Source organism: Xiphophorus couchianus, chromosome 15 (assembly GCF_001444195.1).
Source record: "Xiphophorus couchianus chromosome 15, X_couchianus-1.0, whole genome shotgun sequence".
Taxonomy (NCBI): domain Eukaryota; kingdom Metazoa; phylum Chordata; class Actinopteri; order Cyprinodontiformes; family Poeciliidae; genus Xiphophorus; species Xiphophorus couchianus.
Window position 1 is genome coordinate 19,842,918 of NC_040242.1, and position 18,354 is coordinate 19,861,271.

The 18,354-nt window shown below is 43.0% G+C and overlaps 1 protein-coding gene across 1 annotated transcript in view; it reads right to left on the reverse strand.

Annotated features, from left to right (window-relative positions):
• Nucleotides 1-18,178, reverse strand: part of vsnl1a (visinin-like 1a) — a 40,803-nt gene extending 22,625 nt beyond the window's left edge. The window contains exons 1-2 of the mRNA XM_028041080.1: nucleotides 17,932-18,178; nucleotides 1,071-1,243 (exon numbers count right to left, since the gene is read on the reverse strand). Coding sequence (XP_027896881.1) covers nucleotides 1,071-1,232 — 162 coding nt within the window. The 5' untranslated portion in view covers nucleotides 1,233-1,243; nucleotides 17,932-18,178. The remainder of the gene's footprint in view (nucleotides 1-1,070; nucleotides 1,244-17,931) is intronic.
• Nucleotides 18,179-18,354: the final 176 nt, after the last annotated feature.

An 18,354-nucleotide genomic window follows, 5' to 3' on the forward strand; every position in this document is an offset into this window, starting at 1 on the left:
CGTCTTCTTCATCGTTTCCACCAGCATCAGATGGCTGTTGATCACGTGACTCGTAAGATGTGGAAAAAAGCATTTCTGTTCCAGTTTTGCAAAATACACTAAAATTGATACGATTGAAAAACCGCCTCATCCTAGCTAAAAAACTTTTACTCAAAAAATTTTTTTTTTCGAAGCTAGCGTGTCTCCATTAAGCAAAATTATTTTTGTAATTCAAATTTGCATAACTATATGATCTAAAGTATTGAGTCAGTAGCTGCGTTTCTATCAACCATAAAATTGCACAATTTCAGAATTGGAAACACCGCAATAAAAAAAAGTTTTTCAATAAAACATTTTTGCGCTTCGACATGGTTGCGCTTCCAACCATATCAAAATTTGTAGACTTCACAAAAACAGCAACACCTTTTTCGTATCGCGCGAGTCATGTGATCAACAACCGGATGTTACTACTGGCAGAAAAGACGAAGAAGACGACAGGAAGTGGTAGGAGGATGATGGCGCAGCATGTTTTTCAGTGACCGATAGCGTGAACAAACCTATCCACGTGTGATTTTAATTCCGTTTCTTACTTAGTGGAAATACCGCGATTTCAAGATGATATTTTTAAAATGTTAGCAGAATATTGACAAAGTTTTGCTCACATCTGTAATGGAAACACAGCGAGTTTAGACAAGTTGTGGTCAAAGTTCCCAGCTCCACCACTCAGTCTCTTTTGTCCTTTTTGCTCCTCATCTTCATACAAGCCATCTCAGCCGTCCCACTCCAGCTGCTGGCAGTCTTCTATGCTATAAACGCCATCCTGCAACTACAAGGCTTTCGATTCAACAGGCAATTCATCTACTGTGTCTTATCATCGCCACAACTCTCGTATCTCTGACACTCAAACCAATTTGACATTCCTTGAAGAACTGCTTGTCTAGACCAAGACTCCTGTCAAATCTTTTTTTTCAATCAATCTTTCTTGCTTTCACGCCTGTGGGTTTAAAATGCAACACAAATTTGGCACTTCTGCGGCAAGCGCATAACGGACGTGGACAAAGCGAGGCGTGATGGATCGAGCGGAGCCGCACCTTGACGTAGAGCTGCTGGAACTCATCCAGGTTTAGCCGGCCGGTGGGGCAGTCCTTCAGGAATCCCTTGTACCACTGCTTCAGCTCGTGCTCGTTGAACTCCGTGTTCTTCACCAGGTCCTCCATCACTTCAGGGGTCAGCTTGCTGTTCTGTTTCCCCATTTTTTTCCCCCCTGGAAAGCAAAAAAATGAAGAAGGGAAGGCCCCAAGAAAAACACACAGAGACACACACACACACAGAGAGAGGTTTGAGGTTAGGCATTATTCGAATGTTGAGCAAGACCAAGAGCTAACAGTCCGCGCTACTGTACGAGGGTTTTGGGAGAGCGATTCATCAAAGCTACAAGCAGAGATTTCTCGAGAGCGCTAAAAATACGTTTTAAACAAATGAAGTGCGTTACGAGGCAGAATGGCTGAATGTCACATGGTGTAAATTAGGCCTTCCTGCATCATAGCGTTCAGTTTCTGCTTCTGCCTTTGAGCAGCTGCCGGTCCTCATTTGTTTGTTTTTGTACTTTATTTGAACTGGTTCGAAGCAGAGTTTCTGTGTTTTGTTCACTTTGTTGCCAAAGTATTCACACCACCTGAGCACATTTTGTCAAATGGTTTCGTTTAGATTATAATCAACTTAAAATATGATTTGCATTTAATATTCAGACTGAACAAAAAGCCTCCTTTCAAGTCTTGCCATACTTGAAAGGAGGCCTGTAACTTTAACAAGTGTTACTGGAGGATAAATCGTCCCAGTAATTATTATGAAAAACAATAATTTTGCAGTTTTGAGACTATTTTCTAGTAATATAATGATAGTGGCATATTGCATAAAATAAGCTTATGTGATTAACTGAAAAGTCCATCGAATATGCCAAATTTGTTTTTTTTTTGACTAAAATAATCGCTGAGCTGCAGCCATATTTTATACTAGCTCTGCCATTGACTACTTGTATTTGGCTCCATCCTTCATCCTTTAACTCCAAATGTTTCTGGTTTCTGTATGTATAAAAAAAAAAGGTCCAAAAGCGTTTTCCTTCCACTTCACAATTAATACTTTATGGTTGCAAAGTGACAAAAACAGAACTTCAGGGGTGTGAATACTTTTAGAATACGGCACGTTCTCATTTCCCAGTTTTGTTTAAAGCTAGTCATTTGTCCAACATATCTCCCTCTGTGTATGGAACCCGTTCAAACGGATTTAATAGCAACCTTTTGAAGCAGCGTGTCCCCACTGTGAAGTTGCAGAAAAACTCTAGTATGTTTCAGTTTATCTTCCTTAATTCCTCCTTCTGCTGCCGGCTGCACGCAGCTGCCTCAGCTCCAATCTGCCTGGTGCTCATCCTGCCACTTTATGGCCTTCATTAGATCATTACCCAACCCCTAATTATCATAAATTTGCAAAATACGGTTAGAGTTTTGGAACATCTCCATCTCTGCTGAGACGCTCCTTCAGACCTCCTTCTGCGTGATAAGACCAACACTTAATGGATGGTGCCAGTTATCTGTCTGCATGGTGGTAAAGACTTGCTGCAGCAATGAACCGCAAGAATCGGCCTGTCATTTGTTGGACAATAAATTGTCCCAGAAAAGAGATTACGATAAATGATAATATTGTTATTTTGAGACCATTTTCTAGTAGTACAACGATAATGGCATACTAATGCAAGTTTGCTCTCTCAAAAATCAATAAGCTTTAACTTTGAGAAGCATACTTCAGACTGGAAGTGGAAGATATCTTAAATAACCAGAAAAACAATAAGTAAATTGGAAATGACCTAAACCCAAAATGAAACAGATTATGAAGTGTCCATAGGCCTGTCACGATAGCAAATTTTGCTGAACGATTAATTGTCTCAAAAAATATTGCGATAAAGGATAATATTGTTTGAAGACCTTTTTACACTGAAAATGATGTAATGATGCATGCGATTTCTTGCCAAAGTTAGATACACTTTATTTTCAAAAGAACACTAAACACTGGAACTCGTAAACAAAATAAACAAAACAACCAAAAACAAAAATAAAATGGATTCTCAGTCTCCATTAACAAAAAATGTACTGGAATAAAAACTAAACATAAAGCCAAAGTGTAAATAAATACTGCATTCAACCAAAAGAGGGCAGATTATGAAGTGTGTATATTATGTTGCCCTTCAGTAATAATTAGATTTAAATAGAGAAGATGGGCACATCGACTACCTGATGCAATAGTTCACACTACATGATTTTTTGCTCCTATTTTTCCCCTTACAACAATCTTAGAACGTTGGTCTTTCTAAGATTGTGTGGTGTGTTATGGTAGATCATCGTTGCCGCTCCGATCTAAATCAGGGATTTTCTCTGACTGGGATCTTAACGCAGCCTGTTGAATGTGACAGGCAGCCAATCAGAAAGCCCGGATTCTCCTCTGTGTTTTCTGAGGGGAAATTACGGAGAGGAATCCCAAACAGCTGACACGGCGCAACCCGAAGTCCAGCGGACATTGGAGATGATATGTGGAAACAACATTAATGTTTATTCAACATGCAAAGAATATAGAAATGACAAGAGGAGGAGTTGGAGCGAAACCGGTAACTTTTCAGCTGTTCTTCATTAACATGACGTAAATAGGTTCTAATGATTTTCATTCAGTCAGGACTTTACGCTGACACTAGCAACATGCATTGCAGGTAGATTGTAGTAAAGCATTGATTAATGCCGGGTTTTAAAATTAGTTCACTGGACTTGTAGCCATTATTTTGTGCCCATTGTTGGACACCACACGGCAGGAACGAACCGATCAAACCGTTATATCTAGGATTTCTGTCGGCTAATGTGTGATCTGTCAGGTTTTGAAAATGGGCCGACAATCGGCTGACAGCTCTAAGATCGTGTCTTGTGCTGGGCTTTACACTAAGGAAATGACGAAGGGAGGAGTCAAGAGATACAGCCGGCATTAGGAGAGCAAGCTGAGTAGTATAAAAGTTGAATGGTGAAAATAGCACAAAGTATGCAGGAGAAGAAGCGTGGCGAAATTTACGGAGCAACCAGGAAAGTGGAACTCAATAGTGTGAATGAATGCCTACAGCATTCACACTAATAAAAATGTGTATGGGGGTAAAGTGGAGGGACCAATGGTTCCCTGGCCCAACCTGTTCTGGCGAAGCTGCGCAGGTCACTTCCAGTTCAGACTTGCGGGAATAATGTATTTAGTGCCCACAGATAATTTATTTTCATAGCGCATGCTCACTGTGAGCTATTAGTACCCCAGCAACAGTTGCCATGCTGCTGACAATGATGTCATCAGCCTGATTTCAAATGATGTCAGTGGGCCCTTCTAAGGATGCCTCTGTGATGTCATAGTCCATGACATCACCAACTGATCAGTTGAGTCTCCGGTCAGTCAACATAAAATTCATTTGGACACTTTAGCTGACGGAATAAAGATGAGCAACGAAAGCGACGTTTATGTGAGACCCAAGGTCTCCTTTTGGAACAAAGTAAGAAAGACTTGTTCTAACAGAGTTCATCCTGGGCAAACCACCCCAGATTATAGGAAGAAGAAATTTCTTGGAGAACTCCTTTGGAAAATAATAGAGAAAGTGGCAGACGGCCCCACCATGCATCTCGTCAGAGAAATCTTTTTAGAACAGCACAAAAAACTTTTGGCCTTACTGCTAAGGAAAACAGGTGAAATAAACATGGACATACTTTCAGATGTAGCAGAGGAACTGAGCGAACGAATTTTCCAAAGTATTGCGAGGGACGCGTTCCACTATGCTTCAGGACTTAATTTGGTTGCACTACTTGACTACCCAGAAGGACATGCATTTATCGTGAGAAAATTCAAACACCACTTGGAGAATCCGGTTCCTAAAAAGAAAATGTTTACGACTACAAAAATGAAAATCAGGAGGACATTGTTTCCCAATGAGGATTTGTATAGTGAAGAAAATTGCCTGAGTGAGTCTTACACTCAGGCAGAAATGGATCCAGAACAGTTTTTAAAGGACGCAAATGAGCTGGGATTTAAACGGGGAACTGAAGCTCAAAGGAAAAATATGGTGGAAAGAATATTTTGGAGACTGATTTATATATCAAGTTACAGATCCAGCTATGGCGCTTATAAAATGAAGGACACCGACCCTGTCCACAAGAAGCTTGGTCCAAAACTTTGGGAAGCAGTAAAAGAGATAGATTTTGTATTTTTTGAGGAGATGGAGACAAAACTCGGCCAGGACATCTTTCAAATGCTCAGCGGCAACGATGACGTAGTTCAAGAATTATTATTTAAGATGATAAAAAGTGAAAACCCGATAGTGATTTACAAACTCACTGAATGTTTCCGAAGAACCCTGGCACGTCCGAGAAAAATTCATCTGAAGACAAATTATATTAGAAAGGTGTGGAAGTGGATTGAACAGGCAATCTGCTGTGGAGAAGATTTGGAAGAGAGTCAAGATGTTTTTAACAATGGACCAAATGTTGAGCCTCGCCCTGCCTCTGACTCGGAACCGGCCTCTGAGTCGGGGCCGGCCTCTGACTCGGGACCAGCCTCTGACTCGGGTCTGGCCCCTGGCTCGGGACCGGCCTCTGACTCGGGACCGGCCTCTGACTCGGGACCGGCCTCTGAGTCGGGGCCGGCCTCTGAGTCGGGACCGGCCCCTGGCTCGGGACCGGCCTCTGAGTCGGGACCGGCATCTGACTCAGGACCTGCCTCTGAGTTGGGGCCGGCCTCTGAGTCGGGACCTGCTCCCGGCTCGGGACCTGCCTCTTACTCCGGTCCGGCCTCTGAGTCGGGACCAGCCCCTGGCTCGGGACCGGCTTCTGACTCGGGACCGGCCTCTGACTCGGGACCGGCATCTGACTCAGGACCGGTCTCTGAGTCGGGGCTGGCCTCTAAGTCGGGACTGGCCCCTGGCTCGGGACCAGCCTCTTAGTCGGGACCGGCCCCTGGATCGGGACCTGCCTCTGACTTGGGACCGGCCTCTGAGTCCGGTCCGGGCCCTGACCCGGGTCCGGCTTCTGACTCGGGACCGGCCTTTGAGTCCTGTCCAGCCTCTGAGTCAGGACTGGCCCCTGGCTCAGGACCGGCCTCTGAGTCCGGTCCGGCCCCTGGCTCGGGACCGGCCCCTGACTCGGGTCCGGCCTCTGACTCGGGACCGGCCTCTGACTCGGGGCCAGCCTCTGAGTCGGGACTGGCCCCTGGATCGGGACCTGCCCCTGGCTCGGGACCGGCCTCTGAGTCCGGTCTGGCCCCTGGCTCGGGACCGGCCCCTGACTCGGGTCCGGCCCCTGGCTCGGGACCGGCCTCTGACTCGGGGCCGGCCTCTGAGTCGGGACTGGCCCCTGGATCGGGACCTGCCTCTGACTTGGGACCGGCCTCTGAGTCCGGTCCGGGCCCTGACCCGGGTCCGGCCTCTGAGTCGGGACTGGCCCCTGGCTCGGGACCGGCCTCTGAGTCCGGTCCGGCCCCTGGCTCGGGACCAGCCCCTGACTCGGGTCCGGCCTCTGACTCGGGACCGGCCCCTGACTCGGGTCTGGCCTCTGACTCGGGACCGGCCTCTGACTCGGGACCGGCCTCTGAGTCGGGACCGGCCTCTGAGTTGGGACCAGCCTCTGACTCGGGACCGGCTCCTGGCTCGGGACCGGCCTCTGAGTCCTGTCCGGCCTCTGAGTAGGGGCCAGCCTCTGACTCGGGGCCGAGTTGGGAACGGCCTCCGAGTCAGGACTGACCTCTAAGTCGGGCAATAGGGCGAGTCACCCTTTCGGCATTTCAAGTTAGGAAAGCCCAAATAAATAGACATGTCCCCAAAATAAACCCCCCCTCAACAATGCAGACTAAAACACAACCCAAAGAAATAGCTGAAGCATTCGCAGAATACTATAAAAAACTATATGATAATACAGACAAAAACACTCAGGAAGATGTAACATCCTCTTTTTTCAAAAAGATTAATCTCCCAACTTTGTCAGAAGAAGAGTCGCTGGAAATGACCCGACCTATAACTTCACAGGAAATTATGAATATTATTAAAAACCTCACAAACAACAAATCTCCGGGGACAGATGGACTGCCAGGGGAATTCTACAAAACATTTAGCCAAGAACTAACGCCAGCAATATGTAAGGTATTCAACTATGCACTAACAGAGGGGGACCCCTAAATCACGGTCTGAAGCCATTATATCGGTAATCTATAAAGAAGGTAAAGACCCAACTATGTGTGAAGGCTACAGACCCGTGAACTTATTATGCAACGATTTAAAAATACTAACAAGTATAATGGCAAAAAGAATGCAAAAATACATAGCTAAATTGATTAAACCAGACCAAACGGGATTTATTCTGGGGAGGCAGGGAGCAAACAATATTAGAAGAATATTAAATGTAATTTCATATACAAAATTTAAATCATTATCCTCCCTTTTAATTAGTTTAGATGCCCAAAAGGCTTTTGACAGGGTAAAATGGAGTTTTCTATACCAGACATTATTGAGATTTGGATTTTCACAGCAATTTGTTGAATGGGTGAAAGTAATCTATAAAAATCCAAAATCCCGAATTCGAATTAATGGGTACTGTTCAGAATTTTTTGATCTCAAGAGAGGAGTTAGACAGGGGGACTGTCTAAGCCCTCTACTATTTGCGGTTAATATTGAACCGATGGCAGAAGCAATAAGACAGAATAAACAAATCCAGGGAATAAGAGACGAGGGAGGGGTGGAACATAAAATATCACTGTTTGCCGACGATCTATTAGTACTCCTAACAGAACCACTCCGGTCAGTACCAGCTCTACTAGAAAGCCTTAAAGAATATGGGAATATCTCTGGGTATGCGAGTAACGAAAGTAAATCAGTAGCAATGATGATATCAGGGGAATGCCCAGCACAGCTAAAAGATAAAGTAAAGTTCAAATGGACCGATAAAGGATTTAGATATTTGGGCATAATTATCACACCTCGAACTTCACAATTATTCAAAGCAAATTATGAGAAACTGAAGAAGGAAATTATAAAAGACCTAGAAAGATGGGAGATCCTACCACTGACCCTTGGGGGGATTAACATTTGGTCAAGAATAAAAAAGAAATTTAATTTCCCTGACTCTATATCAAAAATTGTAAAAATAGCGAAGATTCCAGATTTTACCCCAGCTACTATGGATACAGGGTTTGAGAGATGGACAAAAGGGGGACTGGTATTTATAGCACAGCTTTTTAATGGATCAATAATGAAATCTTTTGAACAAATCCAAAGGGAATTTAATCCACAAAAAACTGATTTTTACAGATACTTGCAACTTAGACATTATCTCCAGGATCATAGTGAATGGCAAAAAATCTCAACAGATTTGACCAAGACTGAAGAAATTTTATTATCAATAGCAAAAGGTGAATCAACAAAAGGCATGATCTCAAAACTATACAAAAGCATGCAATATGAATCCAGTGTTAATAATAAGTAGGCTTGTCACGATAGCAAATTTTGCTGAACGATTAATTGTCTCAAAAATTATTGCGATAAACGATAATATAGTTTGAAGACCTTTTTACACTGAAAATGATGTAATGATGCATGCGATTTCTTGCCAAAGTTAGATACACTTTATTTTCAAAAGAACACTAAACACTGGAACTCGTAAACAAAATAAACAAAACAACCAAAAACAAAAATAAAATGGATTCTCAGTCTCATTAATAAAAAATGTACTGGAAAAAAACTAAACATAAAGCCAAAGTGTAAATAAATACTGCATTCAACCAAAAGAGGGCAGATTATGAAGTCTGTATATTATGTTGCCCTTCAGTAATAATTAGATTTAAATAGAGAAGATGGGCACATCGACTACCTGATGCAATAGTTCACACTACATGATTTTTTGCTCCTATTTTTCCCCTTACAACAATCTTAGAACGTTGGTCTTTCTAAGATTGTGTGGTTTGTTACGGTAGATCATCGTTGCCGCTCCGATCTAAGTCAGGGATTTTCTCTGACTGGGATCTTAACGCAGCCTGTTGAATGTGACAGGTAGCCAATCAGAAAGCGCGGATTCTCCTCTGTGTTTTCTGAGGGGAAATTACGGAGGGGAATCCCAAACAGCTGACGTGATACGTGGAAACAACATTAATGTTTATTCAACATGCAAAGAATATAGAAATGACAAGAGGAGGAGTTGGAGCGAAACCGGTAACTTTTCAGCTGTTCTTCATTAACATGACGTAAATAGGTTCTAATGATTTTCATTCAGTCAGGACTTTACGCTGACACTAGCAACATGCATTGCAGGTAGATTGTAGTAAAGCATTGATTAATGCCGGGTTTTAAAATTAGTTCACTGGACTTGTAGCCATTATTTTGTGCCCATTGTTGGACACAACACGGCAGGATCGAACCCGATCAAACCGTTATACCTAGGATTTCTGTCGGCTAATGTGTGGTCTGTCAGGTTTTGAAAATGGGCCGACAATCGGCTGACAGCTCTAAGATCGTGTCTTGTGCTGGGCTTTACACTAAGGAAATGACGAAGGGAGGGTCAGTGGAGAGCACCGGAGTTGAGCCTTTTTTCATTCAGTGTCATTAACAGAAAGAGGAAAAGGCCGGAAGAGACGATAATGCCGATGACGTCGATAGTTTTAATTTATTGTACGATTAATCGATTTATCGTTTATCGCGACAGGCCTAAGTGTCTGTAAACAAAACTGCCCTTCAAAAAATGTTAATCATCAGAAAGAAAATTATCAAGCTCATTTTAACGCTTGGGCTGCACAGTGGCGCAGTTGGTAGCACTGTTGCCTTGCAGCAAGAAGGTCCTGGGTTCGATTCCCGGCCGGGGTCTTTCTGCATGGAGTTTGCATGTTCTCCCTGTGCATGCGTGGGTTCTCTCCGGGTACTCCGGCTTCCTCCCACAGTCCAAAAACATGACTGTTAGGTTAATTGGTCTATCTAAATTCTCCCTAGGTGTGTGTTTGTGTGTGAATGGTTGTTTGTCCTGTATGTCTCTGTGTTGCCCTGCGACAGACTGGCGACCTGTCCAGGGTGTACCCCGCCTCCCGCCTGGAACGTAGCTGGAGATAGGCACCAGCAACCCTCCCGACCCCATTAGGGACAAGGGTGAACAGAAAATGGATGGATGGATGGATTTTAACGCTTATCGTTGCGAACCACCTTCCCATCAGTAAGCCAATGGTTAAATCAATAGCGGCATTATATTGTGCTGTACACTGAATAACAAATCGTTTCATACGTTGTGGACAATTGCGTTTTTTTTTCCTAAATAAGACTTTACCTTTCAGAGACGCTACAACAGCCCACTCAGAAGTTGGCTGCCAAACAGCAGACCTGTTACTGTGAGATATGAATCATTTCGCTCAGGCGCTTTCAAGGTGTCCGGGATCCTTTATTGATCAAGCGTTGACTCCGCTTCTCCGCTTTGGAAACGCTTTTCGGCTGACTTTTACATCCTGCCTGTCAGTTTCTCATGACAACATCCAGGCACCATGAGAAACAGCCCCCCTGTTCACAAGCACAGCAAATAGAGGCGTAAAATTTAACTCCGCTGGAGAAATAAAGTCAGTAGCTTTTTGGTGACAAGTTATGTCAAGAGCCTTTACAGGTTTGTGTTTTGTACGGCCATAAAATTCATATAAATCTGGAGTTTAAATGGAGAACAATCCACTAGTAATAGACAAGAGTACCAGTTCTGTACTGTGTTTTGATTTGAAAATTATATATACAGTACAGACCAAACGTTTGGACACACCTTCTAATTAAAATGGGTTTTCTTTATTTTCATGACTATTTATAAGGCAAGAAATCCCACTTATTAACCTGACAGGGCAGGTTGACCTATGAAGTGAAAACCATTTCAGGTGACGACCTCTTGAAGCTCATCAAGAAAATGCAGAGTGTGTGCAAAGCAGTAATCACAGCAAAAGGTTGCTACTTTGAAGAAACTAGAATATAAGGGGTATTTTCAGTTGTTTTACACTTTTTTGTTTAGTGCATATTTCCACATGTGTTATTCATAGTTTTGATGCCAATAGTCATGAAAATAAAGGAAACTCATTGAATTAAAAGGTGTGTCCAAACTTTTGGTCTGTACTGTATATATTAGGGCCATAGCGGCACACTAACCTCACAATACGATACCCGATATTCTGCTCACGATACGGTATATATCACGATATTCAGCAAACGGTACGCTTTTAAGATTTCCTGAAAGATTTTAGAGGGACAGAGTGATTTTGGTGACACGCTGTGACTGTTCCATAGACTTGGATTAAATTAATTGACCTGATGGTATAATACTGGTGTAATAAATGTTGTTTTTGCTATACATTTGCTTTGTTTAAATGTTAATTGTCTATCTTTGTGTATTTGGTTATGCAGAAAAGGAACCTTTTTTGTCTTATTCACTAATAATGGAATTTATCTATTTCATTATTTAATTAATTGTAGCTGGTGGTTTCATTACAAGTCATTTTTAATGTACATGTGCAAGTTGAAACACAAGGGATTTGAGTAGGATTTAACGTATCAATACTCGCAAATGAGAGATTGATACTTTACTTGGACAAAAATCGATAAATATAACTGAATTGTTAGGGGTAAAGATTTTTTTTTTTTTAATCTTTTTGATCGTACACAGTGAAACAAGCATAACTAATGTGATTTCTTTGGAATACCAAACTGGCTGGGTTAAGCCGATTTTTCAACTTCGGCTCATCTGGAGCCTCATGCATGAAAGAGTGCGCAGTAAAACTTGGCGTACGGAAAAATTTAGAAAAGTGCGGCCAACAACACAAATCGGATGCATAAAGACGTGCGCATGCACGTGGCCGCGCACCTTTCCTCTATAAATCCTAATTTGCGGGAAATAGAGCGCAGTTGCTGGTCCGCCCTGTCGCCTCCCATAAATACATATGTAAAATAGTAGAAATACCCGGAAGTCTGCCACCACGTGACGCAATAACCATGGCAACGTCCTTGTTTGTAGCAGTATAAGTATTTATAATAACAAAAAATCAATATTTTATGTAAAATGTGCTTTCAGGGCACACGGTCACCTCACAAAAACAAAAACAACACATTTTAAAGAAAAAAAAATCTAAGTAAAAAACAATAAAGAAAGAGATCGTCCAAATGCCTTTTAGAACAGTAGCGTGTTCAGCAGGGATTTAAAGACAGACAGCATGTCTGAAAGTCCTTTGAGTGGGAATGTGGACGTTTATTATAAATAGTAGAATCATGTGCAGAAGTTGTACATTTACAGAATAGAGATGATTTCTGTCCATAAAGCCACTTTCACAAAGCAGACGGCTCGACTGAAGGATGACTGCACCGGTACCGGTACCGCACGGCTCCTTCTTTAAGTTCTGCTCAGAGCTCCAGGATGATCAGTGCAGGCAATCTAAACGCTAATAAACCATCACCAACATTTCCCAGCAGATCAATATGACCTCTGATCAATCGCTCCCTCTGAATCCTTCCATTGGCAATATTCTCCATCAGAGCCACAAGCCACAAACCACAAGCCACGAAGGTGTTTTTAAATTTTTTTTTAAATTATTTTGTGTGTGTGTTATGTTATTGTCTGAGGATAAATGAGGTTCAGTTTCATCGTTTGCATTTAAACAATAAAATATTAAAACCATGAAAAAAACTTCAGGTTTGAAACTTCCTGGTCTAAATAACTGAATGTCGTCAGATTTCAGCATATTTAGGTGAATTTTGACGCTTTGTAGTTTGATATTGTCCACAGAAAAAGTTTACGTGGCTGGCGCACATTTTCACACCAGCAAAAAAGTGTGTATTTTTTCGTAAACTTTGACGCAAAGTAAATTTTTATACATGCCGACTTGTGCGTAAAATATGGACTGCACATTTTTTGTGCACACGCACGCTTTATGCATGAGGCCCCTGGTCCGCATGGAGGTATCTGAGCCTGCTCTGCATGCTGCTATGTCCTTTGGCAAGACGTGACCCTTTTGAAGAAGACCTTTACGTGGGAATGCAATGCATCTTAAAGCACAGATTACATAAGAAAAACACACAAAAGTGCACGCCTTCAAAGAAAGAAAAAAAACTGCACCTCTAAAAAGTGCAGTTTTTTAGTGGTGCCAAAGAAGCTTTGTGTTAATGCAACCCCCCTGAGCATCCTAAGTGCATTCAGTTGCTAATAAAAAAGCAGAGGAAGTTGTACAATTTTCTCATTCATAACTGACCCTGCGATCCATTAGCTGTGGTTTCTCTGTGAAAATCACCTAAATTGGAGCTTGGGGATTGTAGAAGAGGCAAATTCATTCTTTCAGTGACCACTTTTACAGATTTTTTATTGTATCTTAAACATCTTCATGATGGCATAAAAGACACACCTTTCTACCGAGGTTTACCAGGTTAAAACAAAATGTATGGAAGCCTCATGGGATGAGGAAATACTTGTTTTTAATGGAACTGCTACTGGTTCTCTTTTTTTCTTACAAAGGAAATGCGTGAAGAAATTGTCGTACGGTCTGGAATCATACCATGGAGAACAATAACCTCTACCGCTACTCCACACACTGCCCCATATCTTGAAATATTCAGCTAGAAATCCATGTTTTACCTCCCACCCACAGCAACCTCTTTCCTTTTGCAACTATTGAAGGAGGAAAAGAGTGTATCCAGGTCTCCATAATATCAATAACATGCCCTCCACAGGCCAGAATAACCTCTATCTGTCCTACCTTCACAAATATAAACATTTCTCAAACTCTTTTGGGTTTTTAATGGGAACCATGTATCAGATGAGACTAGTAAGCGTTTTATTCCGCAACAACACTCCAGCTAGATTTAACGTGAAATACATGTAGAATATGTGGAAAAGTTATTCATGCCCATTGTTAAATATGGTGGAGGACCCGTCATGACGTGTCCCTGTTTCTCTTCTGAAGGTTCTTCTGAAGAATACATGGCACAACATGATTCTTTAAATAGCAAACAGGGTCTTAAGACATCACAACTACCCCAGTGCGAGTCCAACCACAACATTGGTAATAACTAATCTAGAGAGATTCTTCCTAGAGGATGCTATGCTGTTAGCAAAAGGGGGTTGCACAAAGTATTTTGCCTGTTAACTTGGAATTTACCGGTCCGTCTACTTTATGACCCTCATCTGTGATCACGAGATACGAATCATGGCAGAAAGAATGAGATCCTGGGTACAACCAGTCAAAAATGAGCTTCCGTCATAAATTGGCTTGACTCCGCCTTAGAGATAGGGTGGAGTCTCAGTATTAGCTGTTACCGTCCAATTGCCATGGATATTTTGAGTGAACTTTTAAAATGTTGCAAGAAAAGGCAAATTAGCCATGTTTCCATTTACCGGTTTGAAGCGAATCAACCAGGCTACGCAAAGCGTACTTTCATCAGCTGTTGAAGTTACACATGGCGGTAATAAACAGGAAATAGAGGTTGTAACCTACTATGGACCACACGTCTTAGAAAAACAGAGAAAGGTTTTCAAGAATGTGCTGCTATCGGGCAAATTGTAATTGTTCTGTCATGCCAACAAGTACTGACGATGTTATATGCTGTAGAAGATGTATGGAAAGAAATGCAAATCTAATGCACACCAACAATGGAAATAGCTAATGAGTCATGTGATTTAAATGCTCACCACAACAGAACTTATTTGGGAAATGTGATTCCATGTCCCTCTAGCACATTAAGAAAAGCCAAAAACCACCTCAAACAAGCAAAAAACCTTTTTTGCAATATTGAGGAAGTTATGGCTAAGTTTGTCATTTTCATTAACCTTTTCTAATGCAATACATCAAAAACGATGATGGCTGTTGAAAGAAATCAGTTAAGGTAGTTCAGGCATTCGACAAGGATGCCTTTTGGGAATCTACCTTTGGAGATTAAGGGTATGTCCCGCTAGGAAGAGACCCCGATGAAAACCCAGAAACAGGGACTATGTATCCCATCTGGTTTGGGAACGCTTTGGGATCTCCTAGAATGAGCTGGTGGATGTCACTAGACGGAGGGAAATGTGGGTTTTCCTCCTGGACCTAATCTTTGATAATCAGAATACAATGGATGAACTCAAATTTAGGTTTGGTGACAATAGATTTGTCTACATCCATATCTCCAGACCATTGGAACTGCACAAAGATGAGTGTGGATTGAACTCTACCCTTTGCCTTTGCTTTGTCAGTTTGCGATCTCATAACCAAATGTCAGTCCTTCAGGGAATGTGCAAATGCAAGGCCCTCTGACAGGAAGGTGCAAGACACCACTTTGTTTCAAAATAGGTCCAGGATGAAGAAAGCAGCAGCAGCGGGACGTGTGCACACCTCCTAAGAGAGATGTGAACAAATGACGTAGACACTGTGCGTGTCTTTGTACTCGTACACGGAGGCCTTTCCCCAAATCACCTATCAGTAGGAAAATTTACATCTTCTTTTAAGGGCTCACAAGAATGGATAAAGAGATAAGGTGAACCTCTTGCAGAACTGTTGCGTTTTTAGTCGGAGATACAGACTTCTGATGTCTGATGTGGTGCCATGTGGCATCACGTTCGCAATGTCCTCACAAAGCGCTCACGCTGCATCGTAATGTGAGCAATACTCAACACGCCATCTCTCGTCACTCGCTCAACAAACAAGCAGCAGAGACGGTTTCGCATCTGTGCTGCATCAGTGTGCAGCTGATGGACCCAGCATCACATTTCCTGTGCTGCTGAGGTACTTATTTTTCACTCTTTAGATGTCTCAGGAAATTTGATTTGAATTAGTCGTAGGTATGTATTTTTTGAGTTCTTTGCAAGGAGATTTGCACCAAGTTTTTCACCTTTTTTTCAGGTTACAACGAAACACGCAGAGTTAAAGGGAAGCTGGATGGAGCCAAATTTAGAGCAATCCTGGAAGAAGACCTGTTAGGGGCTGCAAAAGACATGCAAGGAAAATGACCCAAAGCAAGACATAGAGCAAGAGCAAGAATGCAATGATTTAGATTAATGTATATTCATGTGTCTGAATGGCCCCGTCCAAGTCCATATCTAAATCCAATTGAGAACCAGTGGTGATAATGATGTGTTACTTTGCCTTCATTGAGGTTAGTGGCTGTAATGTGACAAAATGTAAAAAAAGGTTCAAGGGATTTAAATAATTTTTCGGGAACACTGTGAAACATTTTATTCAGGACAGCTAGGGCAACTTTAAAACATCATCTTCGTCCACACCCATCAAACGGATGACGCTCATCCTCCATATAGGGCTGCTTGTCATTCTCATTTGGCACCTCGGCTGATTGCTATTCTTCCAAGCTTCCTACGACCCCTGTCAGTCGCCCATCTGTCTTGTTACCGTCCACCGCCACCCTTGTGATGCAATCAACCAGCACTGGGATGAAAACAGCCTGTAAATGTTATATGACTGAACTCCCTACGCGCTGCATGCAAATGCGACGATGACTAAACTCCCTCTTCCCATTCCGCCGAGCGTTTTCTGATGCATTCTCACTAGTGGGTACGCACAGTGGAATAAAGAGTGATGCAAAAGTGATCGGGAGGTGGGGGGGAGAGAGGCAGTGAAGGTGGGAATGGGTGCGATCCGAGAGAAATGCAGAGGCATGACGCTCCTGTTGAATAACAGTGAACACACCCCGGCCTGGGCGTCTGTTGTCTCGATCTACACGTTTGTGATGTTCTGCGCCACTTACTCACAAATGCCACAGGAAAGAGACGAAGGAAACAAACATAGAACCAGCTGGTGCATCATCAGCAAATGCCAGTGCGCCCGCTTCAGGACGAGACCTGAGTATGGGGCCAGACCCAGAAAGGACAGGGATGGGGGGGCGGGAAGCTGGTGTGACAAAGCGCACCGGTTCACTTTGCAGCACTTTGCAGTTGCCGATCAGACCCTGCACTGACTCTAAACCTGAGTCACTGGAGGGTTCAGGTCCTTTTGAACCCTTTTTGGAGGGAAAGCAGATGGGACGAATAAGGCGACAGGTGCAAAACTGACGATGACATATCTGCAGCGTAAAAGAGGGGAGGCTTTACAGCCAGCAGAGCAGCCCTTGAGCTGGGGCAGTAGGCCATTACATAACACCACCCCATTTCCCATCATTTGCCAACAGGAGCTGACCTTGAGAGGAGTGCAGAGTGCTGGTGGAGAGAGACAGAGAGACAGAGAGAGAGAGAGATCCAACAGCAGATGTCAACGAACCAGTCTGAGGTTTTACTCCAGGCAAATTTGATAGGCTATAATATCCTGAAGGCCTTTTTGTCTGGAAATGTAGATTCCTACTGAGGGTGGGTTAAGGAGACACCCCCTAACCCCCATGCCTCTCTATCTCTCTGTCTCTCTTTCACACACACACACACACTATTGCAACATCAGTGACAAACCAGCTCCACAAGCACACATCACACCCCATCCAGTGCCATGTCACGCCAAGCCACCCCATGCAAGTGCCAATTATAAACCAAGAGAATCCACACATCTTCAAGCACCTCTATGCTTATTACCTGTTCACTTTGGATGCTAATTCAAAAATACTCCCGTGCGCAGGGGTGTGTGTGTGTGTGTGTGTGTGTGTGTGTGGGCGTGCGCGCGCGCGTGGGCTGCAAGAGTAAAGCAAACAAGACGTGTCATGCTTATTTGATGTCTGCACGAAAAATATCCTCCAGATTTAATCTCGCAGGTATAATATGGCGGTTTTATTGATAAAACGTGGATGCGTGCTTATTTGCAATTATGTGCTCAATAAATCAATGAATCACTCAGGAAATTAGAAAGGATGACGCACCGCGTTGCATCATGTCAGCATACATGAAGCACTCAAGAGAATAATTTGAGGAGAAAAATGCGAGAAACGCAAAACGCTCATTTTCTTACCTTGTGAGAATGTGAAGTCAACGAGAGAAGTCCGGCGGTCTGGTGTCTGGAGTGGTCTCAAAAACCCTCCGAGGACGAGGGGGTTGGGGGGGAAAGAAACAAAACAAGTACCTCAGACGTATGAAATGCTCCTACCGCGAAACAAGAAGCTCACGGCTTTAATGTCTGCTTCTTTTTTTTTCTTCCAATTTTGCTATTTGTTCCACTGTTTGGAGGAGGAGAGTCAGAAAGTACGGAGTGCAGATCCGCAGAAAGATGCTGCTGAACACGAAGTGCTGCTGATGCACAGAGAGGAGGAGACAGGCGCTCAGCGGGTGTGTGTGTGTGTGTTTGTGTAGGGGCGTGTGTGTGTGTGTGTGTGTGTGTGTGTGTGTTATCAGCCTGATAGGCTCCGCACACAGCGGGAAACAGGCTGTCAACAAC